General features: G+C 49.0%; 1 protein-coding gene across 3 annotated transcripts in view; it reads right to left on the bottom strand.

Annotated features, from left to right (window-relative positions):
- Positions 1-1,937: 1,937 nt before the first annotated feature.
- Positions 1,938-20,168, bottom strand: part of B3GAT1 (beta-1,3-glucuronyltransferase 1) — a gene marked incomplete at its 5' end in the record, with an annotated part of 28,402 nt that continues 10,171 nt past the window's right edge. Inside the window, 5 exons of one of the 3 annotated variants that reach the window (XM_082070174.1) lie at positions 1,938-2,844; positions 3,831-3,948; positions 8,030-8,326; positions 9,917-10,389; positions 13,214-13,332. In XM_082070174.1, coding sequence (XP_081926300.1) covers positions 3,862-3,948; positions 8,030-8,326; positions 9,917-10,389; positions 13,214-13,217 — 861 coding nt within the window. In that variant the 3' untranslated portion in view covers positions 1,938-2,844; positions 3,831-3,861. Of the gene's footprint in view, positions 2,845-3,830; positions 3,949-8,029; positions 8,327-9,916; positions 10,426-12,915; positions 13,028-13,213; positions 13,333-20,168 lie in introns of those variants that run through there. The other 2 variants (XM_082070173.1, XM_082070172.1) reach the window with 2 other exon arrangements.

The raw sequence follows: 20,168 nt of genomic DNA on the forward strand, positions 1-20,168 counted from the left end.
GTGAAATGTGTTTTGTCCTCTGTCAGATGTGTCATTGTGTTTCAGGCCAGGCAGGAAGGAGAACTTGCAGGAGGAGGAGGAGAAGAGGACAAGATTGTCTTCAAGTCATCCCTCCACCCCGCTCTCCCTGTGAAGCACCTAAAGATGAAATTCCCCCTTATAAAATGAATGGGGAGCAGATTTTGGTTGGGATGGAAGTAAAGGGGTTGCATACCTAGTTGCAAATGTGAGGGCACGTCTGTACTTCCTAGTTAAACCTGCTGTGAAATCTTGGGATCTTGGGTCCCGTTCTCTTTTTTCTTTTTGCCCCTCAAAACAGAAACACGGGATTTAGGAAAACGTGACGTATTTTTTCAACTCACCAGCTCCACAGTCGCTGAGGAGCTGCCGTCTCTTTAGGAAGAGATCAAATTCAAACTGCGAATCTGTTCAGAATCTCCGAGAAGCCACTCGGCCCTTGCTTTCTGTTCCAGGAACCAGAGGATTCAGGCTATGAGAGAAACACCAAACGTGCACTGTCTCTGATAATGGAGTTCCGGGGTATTCTGGCTCTTAGAAACCATGACTTTATTTAACAAATTTAAATACAGTTTGTTTAAAACTGAGAACAGACAGCGCAGCTGTACTACACTCCATCCTGGCCAGAGCTGGTCTTACTGACCATCAAACCTCTGCTCCTGAGCATCCTCTGTGCGATGTGGAATGGCCCAGGTTTGCATGAACAGCTCTGGGGAGCGTGGGGCGTATTTGCAGGGCCGTATTCAGGACGCCATCCTTTGCATTTTTCTGAGTTATTTCCTTCTGAGGAGGGAAAGTTACAACCCAGTCGAGACTGGAATCGAGATCAGTGCAACAAAACATGCAGCTAGGAAAGCTGGAAACTATTTAAATGGTTTGAAAACTTTGTAGTCCTTTAAAAATGTCTCTTTCCACTCTGGGGTTTGTGGACTGAAGGGAACTTGGGAGGCTAGAACAATAACAGAATAAATCTGCTTGAGTGCAGAGAGCTACTGTTTTAATACGAGATAACAATACCCGTTCCCACAGAGCAGCCAGTAGCATCAAATGCTTTCTATCCAAGAAACGCCTCAGCCAATGCATCTAAAGGAGCTTTTTTGTAAAGGCTACGTAGCAAGGCTTCTGTGACTGGGAACTAAAGAATGCAACTTTTCCCCAATGGTTTTGATATACAGTGGCAGAAAATAACTTACAAAAAATATAAAAAAAAAAAAAATATTAGGAATACACGATGTCATTAGTCCAAGGGGAGACTTCTGCACTGTGAAGCTAACAATCAAATCTAGAGCATTTTAATCGTTCTATGTGTTAGGGCTAAAAATAACCAAGTCTATTTCCAGGATTACATTTTCCCTCAATTCCAAGGTAATATTGTGCTTCAGACTTTGTTGAAGGAATCGGGACAGCGGGGGTTGATCAAAGGTTTGCCAACAACTATGAACAGGGAGGTAAGCTGTTTTTTTTAAAGAGAGAGGTGGGGAGGAGGGGTATGTTGTACCTCAATTTCTTCCTCAGCAAGTTTGTCAATCTCAAATACAGAGTCTACCAAGGTAGTAGCACCCACGTTCCTCTTCTGCACTGCTCAGTCCTGTGTCTCACTGAGAAGCAAAATACAGTTTCATCAGAGAACACCCTTTCATCAGTGCGATGCTTTGGGCCTTTGATGTTACAGAACAGGGGAGAGGCGACTAATGTTCTACATCGACAGTTTTTCAACCTACCTCAAGCCTGGTGCTGAAGAAGCAGAGCACTACAGGATCCCCTTTACAAGGGTGCTGTATCCAAAGTTAACTCTCCAACTGCTCTGCAGGGGTTTGGCATTGCCCTGGAAAAGGGGCTGGGGCTGAAGGATATATTCCAGCAGAATGGTAAGTGCACCAAAATCAGCTTTTATCATTCAATCCCTAGTTTTAAGCAGTTAACTTTATTTTTTAAGACTGGAAGTTCGTCTTTGTGTTGGAGCGCCCTTCAGAGAATCCCACACCTAATGCTCATGTGAACCAAATGAGAATGAAACAGAACCGAGATCTGAGCCTGGATGAAGTATTACGGTGTATTGCCACGACAATCTCATTAAAATCCACTTCCAGTTCTTTTAGCATGGATGAATAGAGAACCACATGCTGTAAACATAACTCCATCCAGGAACACAGAGGTATGTCAGTGCCCTCCAAACCATGAAGCTAAAGAAGGGAGAGGGAATACAAAGAGAACAGAGATACTTAATGGGTTTGTTCTAACTTGCCTTGCTTTTCACCCTCCCCAAAAACCTTTCTGTCTTGTGCAGCGTAATAAACACTGATTAAAGTAGGTTTAAAATTAAGGGCTAAGGTGCCATCTCAGAAGGCAGCTGTCCCCTCCGCGAACAGAGAGCTGCTTAGGCTGTCGCACACATAGCCACAAGGTACGTGTGTCTCAGGAAAAACAAGTCACCGGGGGCCAACCCACTCCTGTGGGCGTTCTCACCCTCCTTCCAGGTCCTGTCAAACAGCCCCCTCAGTCTAGAGCGCCGTCCCAGCTGGGCCGTGTCTTCAGTGCATCGTGCCCTGCGTACGCTTCTCCCAAACCGAGCATGTCGCGAGGCAGCTGGTCTTGTACTGATTGATGTCAGTCCTGTGTTTTCTGTGCTTTTTCTCCACCTCCAGAGCGTCTGGTCCTGCTCAGAGTCCAGGAGGAAGGGCAGGGGAATCTGAGTAGTTTATGTATGCAGTGTTGCTTGTTTTCAGTACTCTAAAACTCTTGGAAGTCAGCAGAGGTCCTGGCTACTGCACGTCTGGCTGGTTGTATGCCGTGGAGAGGAACTTTGCAGGCTGTGCACAAAGAAATCTGCAACAGAGACACAAGCGGCATGTTTATTACCCTCCTGCCTGGCTGCAGTTAGCTGCCACCCCTTGGAACTATCCCAAAACCCATCTCGGATTGCGGATCTGTGAGCACGGCTGCTAGGCAACTGCGTGTTGGTGAGAAGCAGTTGTGACAGCGCTCAAGAGCTACGGCCTCTCTGCAAAGCCGCTATATATAGTGCAGATAATGTGCAGCGCAGGCTTTTCCTCTGCTGTCCTGCCAGCGGGCAGCGGAGAGGCCACTGCAGCACGCAGGGCTGCACCAGCCAGGGTGCTACAGGGAACGTGCTACAGCAGAGCTCATCGCTGTTGAAAATACACCACTGCCAAGCAAATCTACACCTTCCCTTTGCTGCTCTTGCTTCTCCGTATTCAAGAGGAAAAGAAAATAAGCAGCAACCTCCTCTCCCCGCCAGGCCTGGTTCTACACTCCAGATAAAGGGAGTCATGCATTTTTTGAACCTGTAATGGTGAAGAGCAGCAGTGTAGTCTGGATGCAGACACAAGTGAATAGCTCATCCTTCGCTCTAGCAAACCAACTGCACAGGGCACCCTGCAAACACAGAAGACTCAACACACAAGGAACCTCAGGTAATTAAAAGTGGGAAGGCAGGGCATGAACAAATGAGCAGGAAGACAGCCATCAATGTGGATGTTCTCTTCTTCTGCCTGGAAGAAGATGCTATGTGCTAAGGAGCTAAAAAACCCCTCGCGTGGGGTTTAATCTACACCCTCCCTTGTCACTGACTGTGTGTGGCTTTGATGTGGATATAAATTAAACTCTTCCCTCAGCGAAAGCTTCTGCCTCACTTTAAAATGCTTTCGCTGACACTGCCTTGGCTTTCCTCAGGTGTTTGCAGGTGGATGAGTCCACATCCTTCACCCTTGTGTCTTAGTTTCCCGTCATTGTCTGCTATTTTCCTTTTTTACCATTGCTTCTCATTGCTGTTCAACAATGTGAGCTGTTACCTGGTGTTGGTCTCCGCTCAGCCATGAACAGTCAGATTTCCACGTTGGGATCTGTGAATCCCTTCTTCCCCTCATTCACCAGCACAGGCTTTTCTGTCCTTGTATGCCAGACTAAAATCTGAAGAAGCCAACAGAAGTCATTAGCTGCATCTCTTCTCTGCACTAACAAATATTCTTGCACATTAAATCAATAGTGCAATTTAACCATCTACCCTGGAGCCTAATGGCGCATTCACAGCTGAAAGGAGGTTTGCATAAAATTTCATTTAGGCAGGCCTACTGCTATCCAAACTGCACAGAAATTACCCATTTTACAGTGTACTGTCTTGGGACATTAACCTGCTCCTTCCATGTAGTTATCAACCATCTTCCTCAAAAGGCTCATCAACCTTTTCAATGATGTGGGGCGGTTCTTTCATAACCGGGGAATCACGTGCACGTTCCCCCACAGAGCAAGTTCCTTACTCTGATTCTTGGTTATCACGTTACTGCATCCTTGGCTGGGATGGAGTTATTTGCGAGGCTCAGGGTGGAAACGCAAATTCTGGCCACTTCAGGGCACTTTGCAGCTCATGTATTAGGGGGAATAGTTGGTTATACTGAGTAGACCAGCTGCACCAGTTGGCACCACTGCCCTTGGTTGTGTGATATATTAAAAAGGACTTTTCAGTGCTTCTCTGAAAATCCATTATCGGATAATAGCCATCCACTATTCCATACCAGTTACAACACTTTGCATCACTTTAAAGCCCCTCTCCAACTTGCTTAAAACAGAACTGAGGCGCCCACTAAAAGCTTCCCGCAGTCCTGGCAGCAAGGTTTAATATAGATCAACATCTGTGGAGGAGTACTGGAGAAAATACAAATTGAAGAGGTGGTCTAACAGTTTTGGAGGCAGGGGGTTGTATTATAGGTAAACAGTTTCTACTGGCTGTGCTCGGCTGCTGGCACAGATGGTTCTGGAAGCTGTTTGAAATACCTTCCCCTCACCAGGCTCAATTCTATTTACTGCTTTGCTCCAAGAACCTGGATTGCTGGGAGTAGCTTTATCCCTTTTGAGCTCCAGTTTCCCGCTTCCCTTCACCTGTTCGCATTGACATTTCCTACCTTGTGGGGGTTTCCCTCTTGTTGCTATGACAATATTCTGCACATTTAATCCAAGTATCTGTGAACTATTTCATACCCAGTCCGCGCTTTTCTGAAGAAACGAGAGCACGTTCTGTTTCTAAAGGATGAACAAAGCGCTTTTCAAACCCTTCTGGTTAAACAGCAGCACCCCCACCTCCCAAGGAGCTGTTTGACCAAATTTGTCTCTGATGTGAGCAGCCACCTCCTGTGCGGGGCTTAAATCTCGCCTGCTAACACTAAGGCAGGAGAGAACAACTACTGCCTGGAGTGGGTCCAAAGAACCATTTCATCACTCCCCCACAACCGTTTCAGAGCCCGCTCATCACCGTTGGCCTTTATTACCGTCCTGCTCACCATCGCCGCGTTCCTTTCCTGTGAAAAGCCAAAACCAAACAGGTCTGTACAAGTGGCTCTCAGCCACGGGCTCCTCATCCAACAAACAGAATGGACAAACCTTAACGTGGCCCAGGTGCTAGAAAAATCTTGCGGCGGATTCTCCTTTCCAGCGGGTAAGAGCTCTTTGCACTTCTGACACACAAACACTCAACCCTGCTGGTGGCTCAGACAACTCCGACCACGTACTCCATGAACAAAAGACCACAACTACACGTCATTAGCTTTTCTTTAAACCAGATACCACTTTGGCATTGTTAAAGCTAAGTGCCAAAAACCCCAGTTATATTAAATCACCTAAAATCATCTCAGATCTGACTCAGCCAAGAGATAAGGAGAGGAATGAACTACATTTAGCCATCGCTTCGATCCCAGTGCATTGATACCGAGGTTGTTTCCTCTGGTGTTAATAGAAAATGGGGAGCAGAATATGTCCCAGTTACTCTACCTTATGGAAACACAGGATTTCAGACCTCTGTCCTCTGTCAATGGATTGAAGAGGGTGGGGTTCACTTTGGGGGTGCATGGGGTGAAATAGAGAAGCGGCAGAATGCAGAAATACATAACACGTTTGCAAAACCTTGTTTCTTTACAGCTCCAGTATAAACCAACCCTTTTTTCCTGATAAGGAGGGATAACTCTTCTTTCTCCTTGGCAATTAATACTGACTTCCTTAATTTTCTCCTTCATTTTGGACAGTTTCCAAATTAAAGAAAATAAGCAGTATGTATATGTGTTTGGCCAAAGCGTAAGCTTTTTGCAGGAGTGTGCACTTGTGGGCTGAGTTCTGATAAATATTACAAATTGCATCACTGCACACAGGGAAGGCAGCATTTTTGGAGAGCAGATGTCTATGCTTATCTTGCGCACTTCTCTGATCCCTCCTTAACGGCTCTATCTGAGCACATCATAATTTTTAATGTAAATCTCACTGCAAAGCAGGAGTATGGTTATGGTTGCGCTTAACAGAAGCAAACCATGACAACGGCTGGGGGCACACTCGCACAAAGAGACAGGAGTCTGTGCTTTGATTTTGGAGCAAAAGGACCCCACAGCTTACTTTTGTCCTTCTCTGAAGCCTCCTCCTCATCAAACGGGTGAGCAAAACAGCAATTGGGAAATGGAGGCTGCTGGCACCAGCTAAAAGCAGAAAGGCAAAGCTCAACCTGCAAAGCTGCACTCAGAGTTTGCCAGGAGCAGAAAGCATTCAGTTCTCAACAAGGACCCTTGTTAAGATCCCCACAGCCCAGCTAAAAAAAACAACGCAGCCTGTTTCAAATCCCGGCCAGCGATTCCTGCTTCCTCTGCATCTCTGACCCGCGGCTCTTGTGTGACAGCACTGACACCACAGCCCATCCAACAGCACCGTTTTTTTCCTCCTGCCTGGGAACAACCTTTTCCTTCCCCTCCTTCCTCCACAACCAGCCTCATCTTCCGCACACCAGACTAAAAGCAACCTGTGCATCTCCCTTGGCCTCTTGGCAACACACTGATTTCCAGCCAGTGCTTTCTGGTTAGCCAGGAGGGCACACAGTGCCCGAGAACAGAGATCTAATTATAATCCAATCTCCCTTCCCAGCCTTGGGAGACCATCTGTGTTATTTATCCCAGTGCTGGACAGCCATAACCACATGCATGTAGATGTAAAAAATGAGGCATAGCAGGTATCAGACACTAAATAAAGTTGCTCCCTCCCCTCAGCTCCTCTTCATTACCCCTGGACTCCTTGACCAAGCGCTGCTGAATGTTGAGATCCTGGTGGCTGTGGAGCAGTGCAGGTGGGAAGCAGAGACAAAGGGTATTATTCAAACTTATTTTCTATCCCAAAAAGGAATGGAGACCTGGATCTAACCCTGAGTCTGTTGGCACTAACAGCTTATTTGCAAAAAAAAAAGAATAATCCTCCTGGGCTAATCAAGCAGTAAAGACTCCTTAAATCAGACTGGCTGGTGCCTGTTACAGACAAAGGTGTGAGAGTGCTACACGGGGGTCTGTGATCCCAGGGGGGCCCCTCCACACCTGCTGTGCCCCGGGGACCCACTCACAAAGCTTTCAAAAGCCCTTGACAGCACCTCCGTTGCTGATGTGCTATGACTGATGCCTGTCACACTAACCAGCATTGTCCCATTGTATCTTGCACTCTCCCTTGTCATTCCAGATAGACATCCATCTGTTGTCTCTCATCCTAAACCGGGAAGTCTTTAGGGCAAGAACTATCATTGTGTTCTGAGTTTCTAGGTTGTTTAGCACTTAGGGGCTATTGTATAGATGTCAAGAGGGAGAAGGCGGCTTTGCAGTAAGACAGTGATGGTGTGAACAGTCCTTCTCTGCAGCCAACAGGACATTTCACCTCTGGAATTCCCTGCTCCAGGGGATCAGCAAGGCCACAGATCTTGAAAATAATTAGGATATTTTCTAGATGTAATATAAGAAAGAGGAACAGTTACAGGGGAGAGGAGACTCCATATTTCAAGGCCTATGGCAACTGCTAGCAGCTTGCAGCCAAAAAACTTAACTTCCCTCCACACATTTTAATACATAATTGCCCATTCCCAGCTCTCTTGCAATGCACGTGTGCTCATTTCAAACCCAGAGGACAAGTGACTAAATGATGGGGCTGAACAGGATTTTTCCTACCTCTGGACCCTTCCAAGCCATGTCTGAGGAAAAGGCCATACCTTAGTGCAATTGGCAGCTTTCGGCTCAAGGTCATTCAAAGTCACTAGTTCCCGGAGCAGGCTGCTCTCCTGGTAGCCTCCTTTCACTCCTCGCAGTTTGAAGTAAGCCTGAGATCGCTGGAGAATCAGCCTGAGGTTCACGGCAAACCCCGCCATGTCTATAGCGAAGGGGCGATGGGGGTCGAACACGGTTTTCCAGCCGTAGACCTTCCCCGCAGCGTTCACCTTGGGGGACTCGTAGCGCAAGCCGCCGACAAAGGCTACTGGCCACACCGACACCTTCCTGGTGCTGCGCATCTGGAGGCAAGGAAAGAGAAGGGTCTGGTGGGTGCACAAGGGATTTGCTTCTTGGGACCTCCAACACACAAACCAGCGTCCCAGCGGAACGACTTCACCTCACTCACTGTCCTGCGGGAGACGAACACCCCGAGCTTCAGCACAACAACCTAAAGCGAAGAGACTGCGCGATGTCCCTGCGGCTGGGACCGAGCTGCAGAGCTCATGACCCACTGTACGAGGATGGACAACCTGGAGCTGGAGGAGAAAAGTGCTTTGGGAAGTGGCAACCAACCATAGCAATAGTAATGGATAGTCACAGAACCACTGAGTTCAGCACTAAAAAACAAAGCTGCTAGTGACAAACGTAAGTGAAACTTAAGAGTGTTTGCTTGTCCAAAGGTCTTCAGGGCTGTGGGGTGTCAGTCCTCCACATGGACAGCTGGGGAAATCAGGACACAGAGGAGGGAAGCACCTGGAAATGCAGGAATGGCTTTCTCTGAAAGCTAAGGAGCTGTAATCTCAGCCTACGAGCCCCAGTAAGGCTAAAAGCATTTTCAGTGAGGCACACAAGCAGCTGTAGCCCACGACCTCAGGGACAGCCAAGAAGTGCAGCTTGTCCAGAGACACCCAGCACGCAGGATGGCGCTTTGTAGCTGCTCCTGCTGCTCAGCAGAACAACGCTGGATGCTTCTGCTCCCCGTTGAGTCAACAGAAATAGACGGGAGCCATCGGGGACACTTCAGGTGCCTGCACTTGCCAACACGGATGATTCGAATGCCCGTCTGCCCGCTCGCCCGCAGCGCCCTGTCCCGCTCCGCTGGCTGGCTTGGCCTCGCCTTCCGCTCTCAGCCCAGTCTCTTAGATCAGGGATCTCCCAGAGCTAATCTCATCACCGCTAATTACCGCAAACGAGACCAGGAGAGCTCTGGCACTTGCCCTTCTGCATTATACACATGCAGCCCCTGTCCGCGGGGAACAATAGTGCGTGTCTTCTGCATTTCACAGCACATTTCATTGGCTCCATGTGACCTTAACTGCAGCTACATATCAGAGAGGAGAAGGCTCTGTGAGCAAAGCACACGGGGGAAGGAAGGAACCCTTTCTGCTTTATTAATGTGCAGCGTCTGTCTCAGGATGCTGCCAGAGCCAGCCTCAAAGGGACTGTGGAAGAAAGACATTCAGTCTGAATTTGCTTTCAGCTTTTTAAATTGCTGTCGCTATCCAAGCTCAAGTGAAAGCCACCAGGGAAGGGAAAGGGGGCATGTATGGAGCAAATAAATAGGAGATCCCTGGCATGAAAACTGGCAACTGGTAAGGAAGGAGGCAATCCTCCTTTCTCGTCCCTTGCTGCAAGAGCTTGGCCTCAGGAGAGCAAGAGAACAAGTAATTTCTGAGCTGGAAACCCGGTGAGGTACAGTGTAGCTGGCACTCTAAGACCATTGCAGATAGGGAAAGGCACAGGAGTTCTTTTAGAGGACTGGGAAAGTGGGAAAGCACGTGGGAACCTGCCCCTGCTCAAGCCCAACAAGACTGTCAGCATCTTCTACACCAACCCACATGCTGATCTGCTGCGTTCAGCCAGTTAGGACCCCCCCGGCGGGCTCTTACCTCCTCGAACAGCTCCAGGCTGTAGGTGTTATCATCATCGGCAAAGTAAACAATCCCAGGCTGGCTGTTGTTTTTGTTAAAGGTCTCTCTCAGCCACCTCAGGGCCAGGTTCCTCTGCATGGTCCCGCGGGGGATGCGCGGATCCCTCATATCTCCCCGCAGCTTGTAGTTGCGGGGCGTCTCCACGTTGAGGTGGGTGTAGTTGAGCCCCGTGTCGCGCAGCAGGCGGGTGATGAGCGGCGTGCGCCGCTGCGCGTCCTCCACCAGGATCCAGTGCAGGTTGGGCACGTGCAGGAGGGTGTTGGCCAAGCGCGTCAGCTCTGCCTTCTGCACCGGCCGGCTGTAGGTGGGTGTAATGACGTGGATGGTGGGGAGGGTGTCTGACCACGGGGGTGGGCGGGTATAAACGTATTCTGTCCTCACCACCTCCACAATGTCCCGGTCCGACAAGCAGTATTCCTTGGAGTCGAAGCCTGCAGCGAGATCACGCCGGGAGTCACCACCATCATCTGAGCAAGGGTGTGAGAGAGAAGAAAAAGCCGCATGGACTCGGGCCTCTAACACCCCCCGACTGAGCCGGCAGGCTGCGTGCTAATAGCAGGTCACCCTCGTGGTTTCAGAGGAAAGGAAACAAGCTTGGAGGGAGGCTTTAATAAATAAGTACACAAATAGAGGAATGAGGGACAAACACACATGAGAAAAGAAGTTCCTGCTGTTAGAAATCCAGCACCAAAGAAGGCCTGAGAGCCCAGGACAGTGCTGCCGCATAGACACACTTCAAATCCAGAAATGGAGAGCAGTTAAAGCCTGTAATTGTAGGTTTTTTCCCGCAGAGTTTTTCACTTGCCTCTGACTAACCTCTCCTCAAAAAGACCCTGCCGATCTCTGAACGTAACAGCCCATTCAGATGTGAACAATGAACGGCACATATATAGGATACACTGATCCAAACATATCAAATCCTTGCAGAGACTTGCTCACGATCAGCTCAAGTTAAAAAAAAAAAAACAAGTTTATGCATCTGTCACTTTTCCAGAGTGTGACTTTCCCACTTCGGCACCACTGCAGACAGCAGGAACAGCACACTCTACAGCTGGGAAGTGGCAGAGATAAGGGGCACATCCCTTCAGGGTGTGAACCAGCTGCTCTCTGTGGGCACATTACACTTTGAGCCACGGATTTTGCAAAACCAGCTACTACCAGGAACTTCAGATGAGAAGGAACAGGAACAGGAACAGACAGACATTAGAACTGGCCCAGCAGGGTACTACCTGTGTTTTTTTCAGAGCATGTTACTATTCCAGCAGCAGAGACTCTGACACCAGCCCTGAATGGAATGAAGGGCTCACACTCCATGGCATTGACGGAAGCAGGGTGTATATTTGGGGGCTGGACACAGGGACAAGGTGTCATTGCAAATGTTGGTATCAGGCCTTATATAAGGCAAAACACATCAGCACCACATAGCGGGACTCTCTGAAAGCAGAGAACGCTGGAATCAATTCAAAAATAAATCTGCAAAATGCATTGGACACAGCCACAAATGTAATTAGCCCGGGCGGTACTTGAGACAGTTTGCAACTCCCCGCAGGTCAAACCCTCAGCTGTAAATCCTGGCAGTGCAAGCGCTGCCGCTCAGCACCTGCTACCAAAGGATCTCGGGACCACGTTACAAGAACAAAATGATTTCTCCCAAGAGCTTTCAGGTTGGTGTCTATCACCACTCGTTCTCCCCTGGGGGCTCAGAGGAGCAGAGGCACAGGAAGCATCGTACCAAGGGCACCGGTAAGTTCAGGATGGAGTCAGAACAGCGGTCTCTGTGCTGTAAGCTCAGTGTCCGTGGCCATCTGCAAAAAACAGCTCCCAGTTTTTATGGTATTGAACCAAACTGTATTCTCAGTAGTCTTTCAAGTCCTGTTTTAAAGCCCAGTAGATCCCTCATCCTCCAAAGCACTTTTCAGAGGGGATCACAGTCATTTTTCCCTTAAGAGCTGCCCAAAGCCCCACAGGTGGCTGTCAGTCCTCCACGGGGAAAGGTTAAACTGCTCAGGACAGACTCTGAACTTCTGACAATGCAAAGTGCACATTGGACTGTTCAGCAAAAGGATACACAACTGTGGAGGATGGGTGGGAACGTTAGAATGAAAAGGGGAGAACCTCCCAGAGAAAGGGAGCAGAGAGGGAAAACGAGCTGGCCTTCCACACGACAAGCCTCCCCGAGCTGATCCACCTGCCCTGGTGCTCAGCAGAAGGGCAGGACCAAGAATGAAGACTGTGGCTTCTTCCAGCCCCCAAGAGCTCTCACAGCCCCTCGATATTGCTGCTATGCCAAGAATGGGATAAAAACTAGGATGTTTCTGGCCAGAGAGGATCCCCTAGAACTTCCTGCATTCATCCGATTTGGGGCCAGAGCTCTACTGAATGCTTTGTGTGACAGGTAACGTGGAAACTGGCTTTCTCATGATGTTGTAACTCCACCAAACAATCAGGTGAGATGCTGGCTCTTGCCTTCTACTTCAAGTGCAAGAGCATCAGTTCGCTGCTTTCCTGAAGACACTTAAAAAATGCTCCTTGCCCCATGTCTCCCACAGCAGCTGTCTCAAGTGGCAGCTTTGTTTCCTCTGCTCTCTTTTTTAGCAGCTGTCCTGCTGGATTAACTCGTGTGCAGAATGCTGCAAGGGCCAGCAGGAAGGGACTCCTCTCTCGTGCATCATCGGGAAACACAGAAAAGCATCTTCCTTCAGTACTCTGATTCTGGATTTAGGCCACGAAGAGCTCTCCAAGTGCAGTAAGTATATCCCATGGCTTGGAGTGTGGTGCTTCTGAAGAAGCCCTACGAGCACTGGGCCGTTCCTACAGCAGAATTGGGGAGGCTTCTGCATGAGCATGGACTGGGAGTTGAGATGAGCATGGCTGCCATGGGGGAGTGAAATGAGAGAGGAGATGAGGACGAGGGAGGGATGCACAGACTTGGCATGGGCTGGTTTGATTTCTCTCACCCTTGTGCACTGCAAGCAGTGGAGCAATGGTGCTCTGGTGCCAGACGGTGATTAGTAGCGTCCAGGGAAGAACTATCAGCACGATAGCCAGGATGTCTCGTCTCTTCGGCATCTCCAAGACTGACTGGACCCACAGCTCCTCATTACCTGACAGTGAAAACCCCAGAGACAGAACAGCAGAGCACACGGAGAACAGAAATAAATGGGCAAGAAGGAACAAGGACAGAGAGAACGCGAGAGAGGGAGAGAGCAGCGAAGGCGACACGACTCATAGGTCTTACCAGTGCTTACAACCCACCCATTGCAGAAGCAGGTTTGGAGGGACCTCGGCTGCTGGGACCAGAAGCAGGAGGGCAATTCCACAGGACACCGCTGGAGCTGCTGGCAGGAACCTCAGGGACTCATTTGGAAGGAAACCTGCAACACAGAGCAAAGGTGAGTAGGCAGAAGTACTAGGGAGCTGCTACATAGAGTTCACATCTCAAACTGGAGCAGCGAACAGCAAAAATGCATCCCACCCCTCCTGGGTGCCCAGAACCATGCTTTCCTTTGCGCCCCCATGTCAAGCAAGGCTCCAGCCAAGCACAAGTTGTCTGAACCATGCCCCCGCAGAAAAGGACCCTCCATCCACAACCACCTGCTTGACCAAGCCCAGAGGAAGAAGCAGGGACCACACTGCACCACTGCAGTCCCCTCAGCTCAGACCATCCCGCTGGCGTGTTTGACGCAACCAGTTTTAACTCAGCGCCCGCTCAGGTTCATTTCTTCCATCTCGGAGGTGTTGCGACTGGAGCGTATTAAACTGCCACAACGGCTTAGTTTGATTCAATACGAGCACATGCAAGATTTAAGCCGACCGTATTTTATCGCAGTTATCTTGGCAAGCAAAGTACATCGCTTAGCAGGGATGTGCGCGGCGGACAGTTTGCAAACACGGGTAGCAGTTTAGTAGCACGGCTCCCATGTGGGGGAACGCATTAGCCCGCTGCTACAAGGGCTGCGCTGCAGACAAGGGAGAGCCCAGAGAACGCTGCGGTTGAAGGGAAGGAGCAGTTTGCTTGGGGAAAAGCACTGATCTCCTGCTGGCCGGCTGGTCAGTCCCCGCCACTGCAGTGCCATGGGAAATATCAGACCCTCTCCTGAAATCAGACGGGAGCTCCTCAAGCCTGGGCTGCAGATATGATGCTACTTCACAAATGTTTTTCCCCCCGAGACCCTTGAAACTTGGCTTTTTCTTGGTTGCATGGGGCAGCCATGGAGAGACCCAGGTTCAGATCCCTGATGAGCCCAGTTTGCACTGATCTGAATTTCCCTTGGCCGTGCCTTGGCCACCTCAGCCTCCGGCACGGCGCCCACTGGAAGTGAAACGGCTCCAAGAACTGATGGGTTGGCCTTTTAAAGTGCAAGCAAACAATATTCCATTTGCTGGGCAGAATCTGGTTCTTCCAAATTAGCACTTCAATCATAGAGATATTAATTTACCTGGGAAAACACAGGTTGGCTTTTGTCCTGTAAGTGTCCCTCAACAAAAGTGGCAGCTAAAAAACAACAAACCTCTATGCCAATCACCAAATACAACTTGTTCTATGGAAAACAAGGTTTTCTGTAGGCAAGTGCAGGGAACTGGTAGGAAAAAGCTCTTCACAGCCCAAGGATGTGCTCTGTGCGGCCGGACACCCTGCAGACTTGCAAGAAAGCATCTCCCAACAACGTCCCGTTTTTTTTCAGACCCCAAGAAAGCAGCCTCATCCAGACAAAACAAACCAGAGAGGAAGAGGAGGAATTATTCCAGCAAACATCAGCCTTCTGCTGCATCCCCGTCCAGCTCTCAGAGCCAGAGAAATCCTGCTGGTCTAGCACTGCCAAAGCACTCAGTGCCTTCAGGAAAGAGCATCTGGCCTCGTCCTTGCTGTCCCTGCAGATGCTGTCAGTGCCCGAACAGAGGGCACTGAGCACCAGCATCCTTTGAATCCTCTAATAAAGCCAGAACATGTCCCTCGAGCATCCCCGCGGGGCAGAGCCGTAAGGGGCGGCTCTGAAAAGACCCAACACCTTGCCTAAGTAAAGTGCCTTCGCTGCAAATGCACCAAGGAAAAGAACTCTGCAAATAGAGAGGGGCTGGGAGGAAATGACACACTAAAAGAGCCACGCAGAGTCACTTCACAGCGGCTGGCAAGCTGCCACGGCGGGCTGGCGTGTAGCAAATGCCCCGCTTGTCACGGGCAGATTCCTCCGAATACAGTGCTCTTACCTTAAAGATGCCTTTTCCCTGCCTCCTGCCAATCCAGACTCAGATTGTCAGCATCCTCCCACAGGACAGGCTGACCCTGCGCTTCGTACGATGGAGAACGGGCACCGTTGGGCTGGAGAGCTACTCCGATTTCCACCCCTCCAACCCGGGGGAAAATGAGCAGAGGCTCCAACGATTTGTGCATCCGTCTCTTGAGGATCGATTCCTTTTAATTTGCAACAGAGCATTTGGCAGCTCTCTGCTCAATCATTCTGTCACTTTGGTGCTCCAGCTGCCAAGGGCCAACACACAGCCCACGTTCTGACCCACAGCCCACGTTCTGACCCACAGCCCACGTTCTGACCCACAGCGCACATTCTGACCCACAGCCCACGTTCTGACCCACAGCCCACGTTCTGACCCACAGCCCACCTTCTGACCCACAGCCCACCTTCTGACCCACAGCGCACATTCTGACCCACAGCGCACATTCTGACCCACAGCCCACGTTCTGACCCACAGCCCACATTCTGACCCACAGCCCACGTTCTGACCCACAGCCCACCTTCTGACCCACAGCCCACATTCTGACCCACAGCCCACATTCTGACCCACAGCCCACGTTCTGACCCACAGCCCACCTTCTGACCCACAGCGCACATTCTGACCCACAGCGCACATTCTGACCCACAGCGCACATTCTGACCCACGCTCTGCACTCCAAGCTGCCCATCGGCACCCAACGTGCACCACGCACTCTGCCCTGCAGCAAAGACATCTGCTCACTGTTAATTCCTGAAGCGATTTGATTTTATTGATGACCCCGAGAAGCCCGACTGAAGGACACGGTAAGAATTCACTTGGGGCTGCTGTGAGCACTATGAAATCTGGACCCAGGCGAAGTATTCCAAGCGTGTTCCCTCCCAATGTGTTAATGCAATTGATGGTGTCGGTGCGGGGTGACAAAGCCGCGCTCCAACCTCACCGTCACATGCTAAAGCTGCAAGAGGTGAAATCCGTTTTCTCCTGTGAACAACATCAGCTGGCAAACACACGGTCGCCTGCGATCTTACACCGCTGGTGAGAGAAGTCACAGCTTCACAGCCCAAGACCGAGCACTCGCCCTGCATCCAAAAAATCCCTTGCTACCAAAGCTGAGCGACGCTTTTCGTTGCTGCTCACGGCACAAGGGAGGCTGGCCAAAAAACAGCCTGGGGATGATTGTGATCCTCTTCAAGGCAATCGCTCTGCCCCTGCCCCAGCACAATACCTCTCTCCTTTTCCCACTGAGAGCATTCAAAACAAAACCCGGTTTTGTTCAGATTGTCAGTTTTAGGCTTCTGTTATCTCCGCCTCCACAGGGAAAAGAAGGAGGAGGAACAAATTTAAACATGAATGCGTTAAAAAGATCTAAGTAAAGAAAGTACACTTTCTTTTTTTTTTTTTTAATTTTGAAAAATCAGCTCAAATGTAAGCGATTTGGGGGTTAAACCACTTCCAAAACAAAGGTGTTTTGCATAGTTTGGAGAGACTTTCCTTGGCAGAAATCTGTTTTGACAGGCTGCAGCAGAAGGGCTATGCCACATGGTGAAAGAGATTTCACATCCCCCAGCAGAGGGCAATGGTGTCAAGGCAAGACAATATTAAAAGGGCACTCATCTAATAAAAGAGCTTTAATAAATCCTGGAGCCATGTGTCAGTAACATGCTGGATTATTAAACGCTGAAGGTTCCTTTTTTAAATCAAGTTAATTGGCATCGGCTCTGACACTTACCATAGGAAACACTGATTTGATGTGTGATCTGGTTTACAGTCAGCGTTACCTTCTGTCTTCCTCTGGGGCTGATCAGCCCCAGCGTCATTACTCCATGTTTTCCCCACATTGAACAGAGGTGATTTAGAACATATTAAACTAAAGAATTGCTCGAGTTGAGATTGTATATATACATAAGTCACCGGAGTAAAAATATTGTCTAGAGGTAAGAGCAACACACACAAAAAAGCCCCAAACAAACATAGCAAACACTACTTGTATTACAAAACAGCCAAGGAAATAACAAACACAGCCAAATCCTACAACAAAGGCTTTATGAAGAAAATAAAAACACACACACTTCAGGGTACAAAGTATATTGTCTCTAATAGCTTTTCCCCGGGGCAAAGCATCCCCTAAATGTGGGAAACTGAGGCACAGGGATGGGTACACTGAGGCAGGGACAGCGGCTGTCCCTTGCGATCAGACAGCACAGCAGCCCCTGGGGACAAGGGCTCTGTCGAAGATTTTGGTGTTTGGCGGAAAAGGTTTGTGAAGCACGGGCTAAAAATAAAGGTAGTAATAAAAGCTTCTTGCTCGTTAATTACTCCGTAAGCCATTACTGCCTAAAAACCCCATAACTTTAATGGGGGCTATTATAAGTATAGTAGCAAAACTGTGGAGCTAATTACTGTTTAGTTATTAAGCTGAACGCGGCCAGAACTGAGTAATGAGCACGCAGAACTGCTTGTTCTTCGAGGATTTAATCAGGGGCGCTAACTTCAACCTCACATTCTCCCGACTTGGGGAGGAAAGGCAGAGGCTTTGCAGCCCAGCGCTGCAAGGAGCGACGCACGGTCCGCGGGGTACAGCTGGTTTGCACAACACGAAGCGCGAATTACAAGTCAAGAAACGGGGTGAGAGTGATTCCGAAATGCCTCCAAACCCCATTTCTGTCACTACATTTGCCTCGGCTACATACACAAGGGCCACTCCTCGTGTTTCCCAAGCTGTCAGAGAAACTGAGGCACAGAGAATGCAGAATTTCTACAACCTTGCGACAGTCAAAGCAAAAGCTGCCCTGCTCTCCCCTTCCAGTCCCGAGTCCCTGAGCCCTGTTGCAACAAATGGGATCAAGAACACAGATTAGCTCGCAGAAAAAAAATATTAACCAAGCTTCTCAGAACAACACTTAAAATTTAAAGCAAGCATGAGCAAAGTGGATCAAGGGAGCTCAACACAAGCACAATTAGCTTCTGTATCTCATTGCCACAGGATACTAAGAAGAACAAGAACTTAACAGGATTTGAAAAACGATTAGTGGTGTATGTGAATAAACTGCATATCCAGAATTAGAATGGACCACCCACCAGTTTGCAAAACATAGAAACCCTTTGAGTTTCAGAGCTTCAGACAAATTTTAAGCAGCATCAGAAACTTTCTCGTCTCCAGATTAATCCTCCCCCTGCGCTGCTCCAGCTCTGTAGATGTCACTAGAGGTGGCCAGAGCTAGATAGGGGACAGGAGACATGGTGGCACCGCTGTTATGCTGACTACATTGCCACGATTTCACTGCTTCCAACAGCAAGGCGGATCTGTTACATCCTTAGAAGACTTAATGCATTGTCCTAAACATGTTTGCTTCCTTGCACAGGTTCTCACACTGCCATCAGCACCACAGGGGCCAAGTGCTGGCCAGGACATCCTGCAGATCCTCAGCTACAGTCACCGCGCTCCCTTTCCAAAGACACGCTGGTGAATGCCGTGGAAGACACAGGTATCCTTGTATTGCAGCGCTTTGGAAGAGGGTTGAACCCGGGCTTTGCAATCTTCTGGTGATAAGCCAAGGAAGAAGCAAAAGACGTATCACGCAGCAGAAAGCGGCAAGGCTGGTGTGCATCGGTGGAACGGAGAGTCTCATCAGTCCTGGCCTGGCCGCAGAGAGAATCCTGTTTGCCCACACCACGTTCAGAGGATGCACCGTCTGTCAGCTCTCCAACGCTTGGTCCAGGCTCTCTCCTAAGCCAGGAAGGCTGTGGGTTGACTCAGGTCTCAGATGAGAACTTCTTGATAAACGGCTGCACTTCACACATGGTTTTTAAAAAGCATCCCTATCAAGACGAAAAGCTGTTTGACTTGCAGCCCACTTCCAAAATAGAAAGACAACTGGGAGTTGTTTTCTTAGGGGAAATGCTGATGACAACCACAAAAAGTTGTTTGACTTTCTTTAAGGTTGCTTGCGGGTGAACCCTGGGCAAAGTGTGTTCAAACCATTAGCTCATTTAAGGGCTCCTCCACCAAGTCTTCTCAAACTGGTGACTCAATACCTTGAGTTATCCCCTTTGCTCATCTAAGACAACGTCAGCATTGTCAGAGACAGATCTGTTTCCAGACTCTATTCCCACCTCTGTGGTCTGCATTGCATTGAATATTTTGTGCACCGCTTCCATAGATTTTAAAAAGTCACATTAACAAAGGATGACCCAATTTCAACATGATTGGACTAAATTGCACAGTTCCATAATAGGCTTTGCATAGGCTTTGTCCAAAGCGTTTGAAGACGCCCGTTTCCGTGCGATACCTCATGTAAGAGAGAACGTAACGACCAAGCCTCACCTTTCCAACCAGCAGGACAGCAAAGGCCGCTGCCTCAGGACCTGCAAGACTGAATCATTGAACCAAATGTGCCCAGATAACACCAGGTTCCCTGTGGACCTACCCAGGGACGCCTAACAATGCACAACACAGCCGGCTGATGAAAGAATGGACCGTGATCTTTCAGAAGAAAGACCACAATGCTCGTTAATGCTGTAGTAAGGATTATCTCACCACCACGCAGTCCACAGCTTCTGTTGTTAGTGGCTGAGAGAAGCAGCACCTGACACACACCTTCCAGCATCAGGCGGGGTCAGCTCACCAGCTCCATACCCAAGACCTGGCTTCACAGCTGTCAGCGCTTTTAATTATTGAGTTCTCCACTACCCCTGAAAAAAAAATCCTGTTCTATTTAAAAAGAGATATTAATAACCTGATTCGAATGCATTAAGGGGAAAAAAAGAGACCTTGCAGAGCTAGTGAGCAAGTTAGCCCTTTCCCACTGCAGCAAGCAACCGCTGTGCGCCCTGAACACCTTAAAAAGGGATTTAGTTTTCAAAAGCATAATTTTTCTTCTTTTCAGTAGCAAACATCAAGTATCTTAGCTTTATATTCCAGAAGCACTAAGAGCAGCCATGCAGGTAATTCGAGCTGAAGAGCTATAAATTCCTGTAT

The sequence above is a fragment of the Streptopelia decaocto genome (genome assembly GCF_964273445.1).
Source record: "Streptopelia decaocto genome assembly, chromosome: 21".
NCBI lineage: Eukaryota > Metazoa > Chordata > Aves > Columbiformes > Columbidae > Streptopelia > Streptopelia decaocto.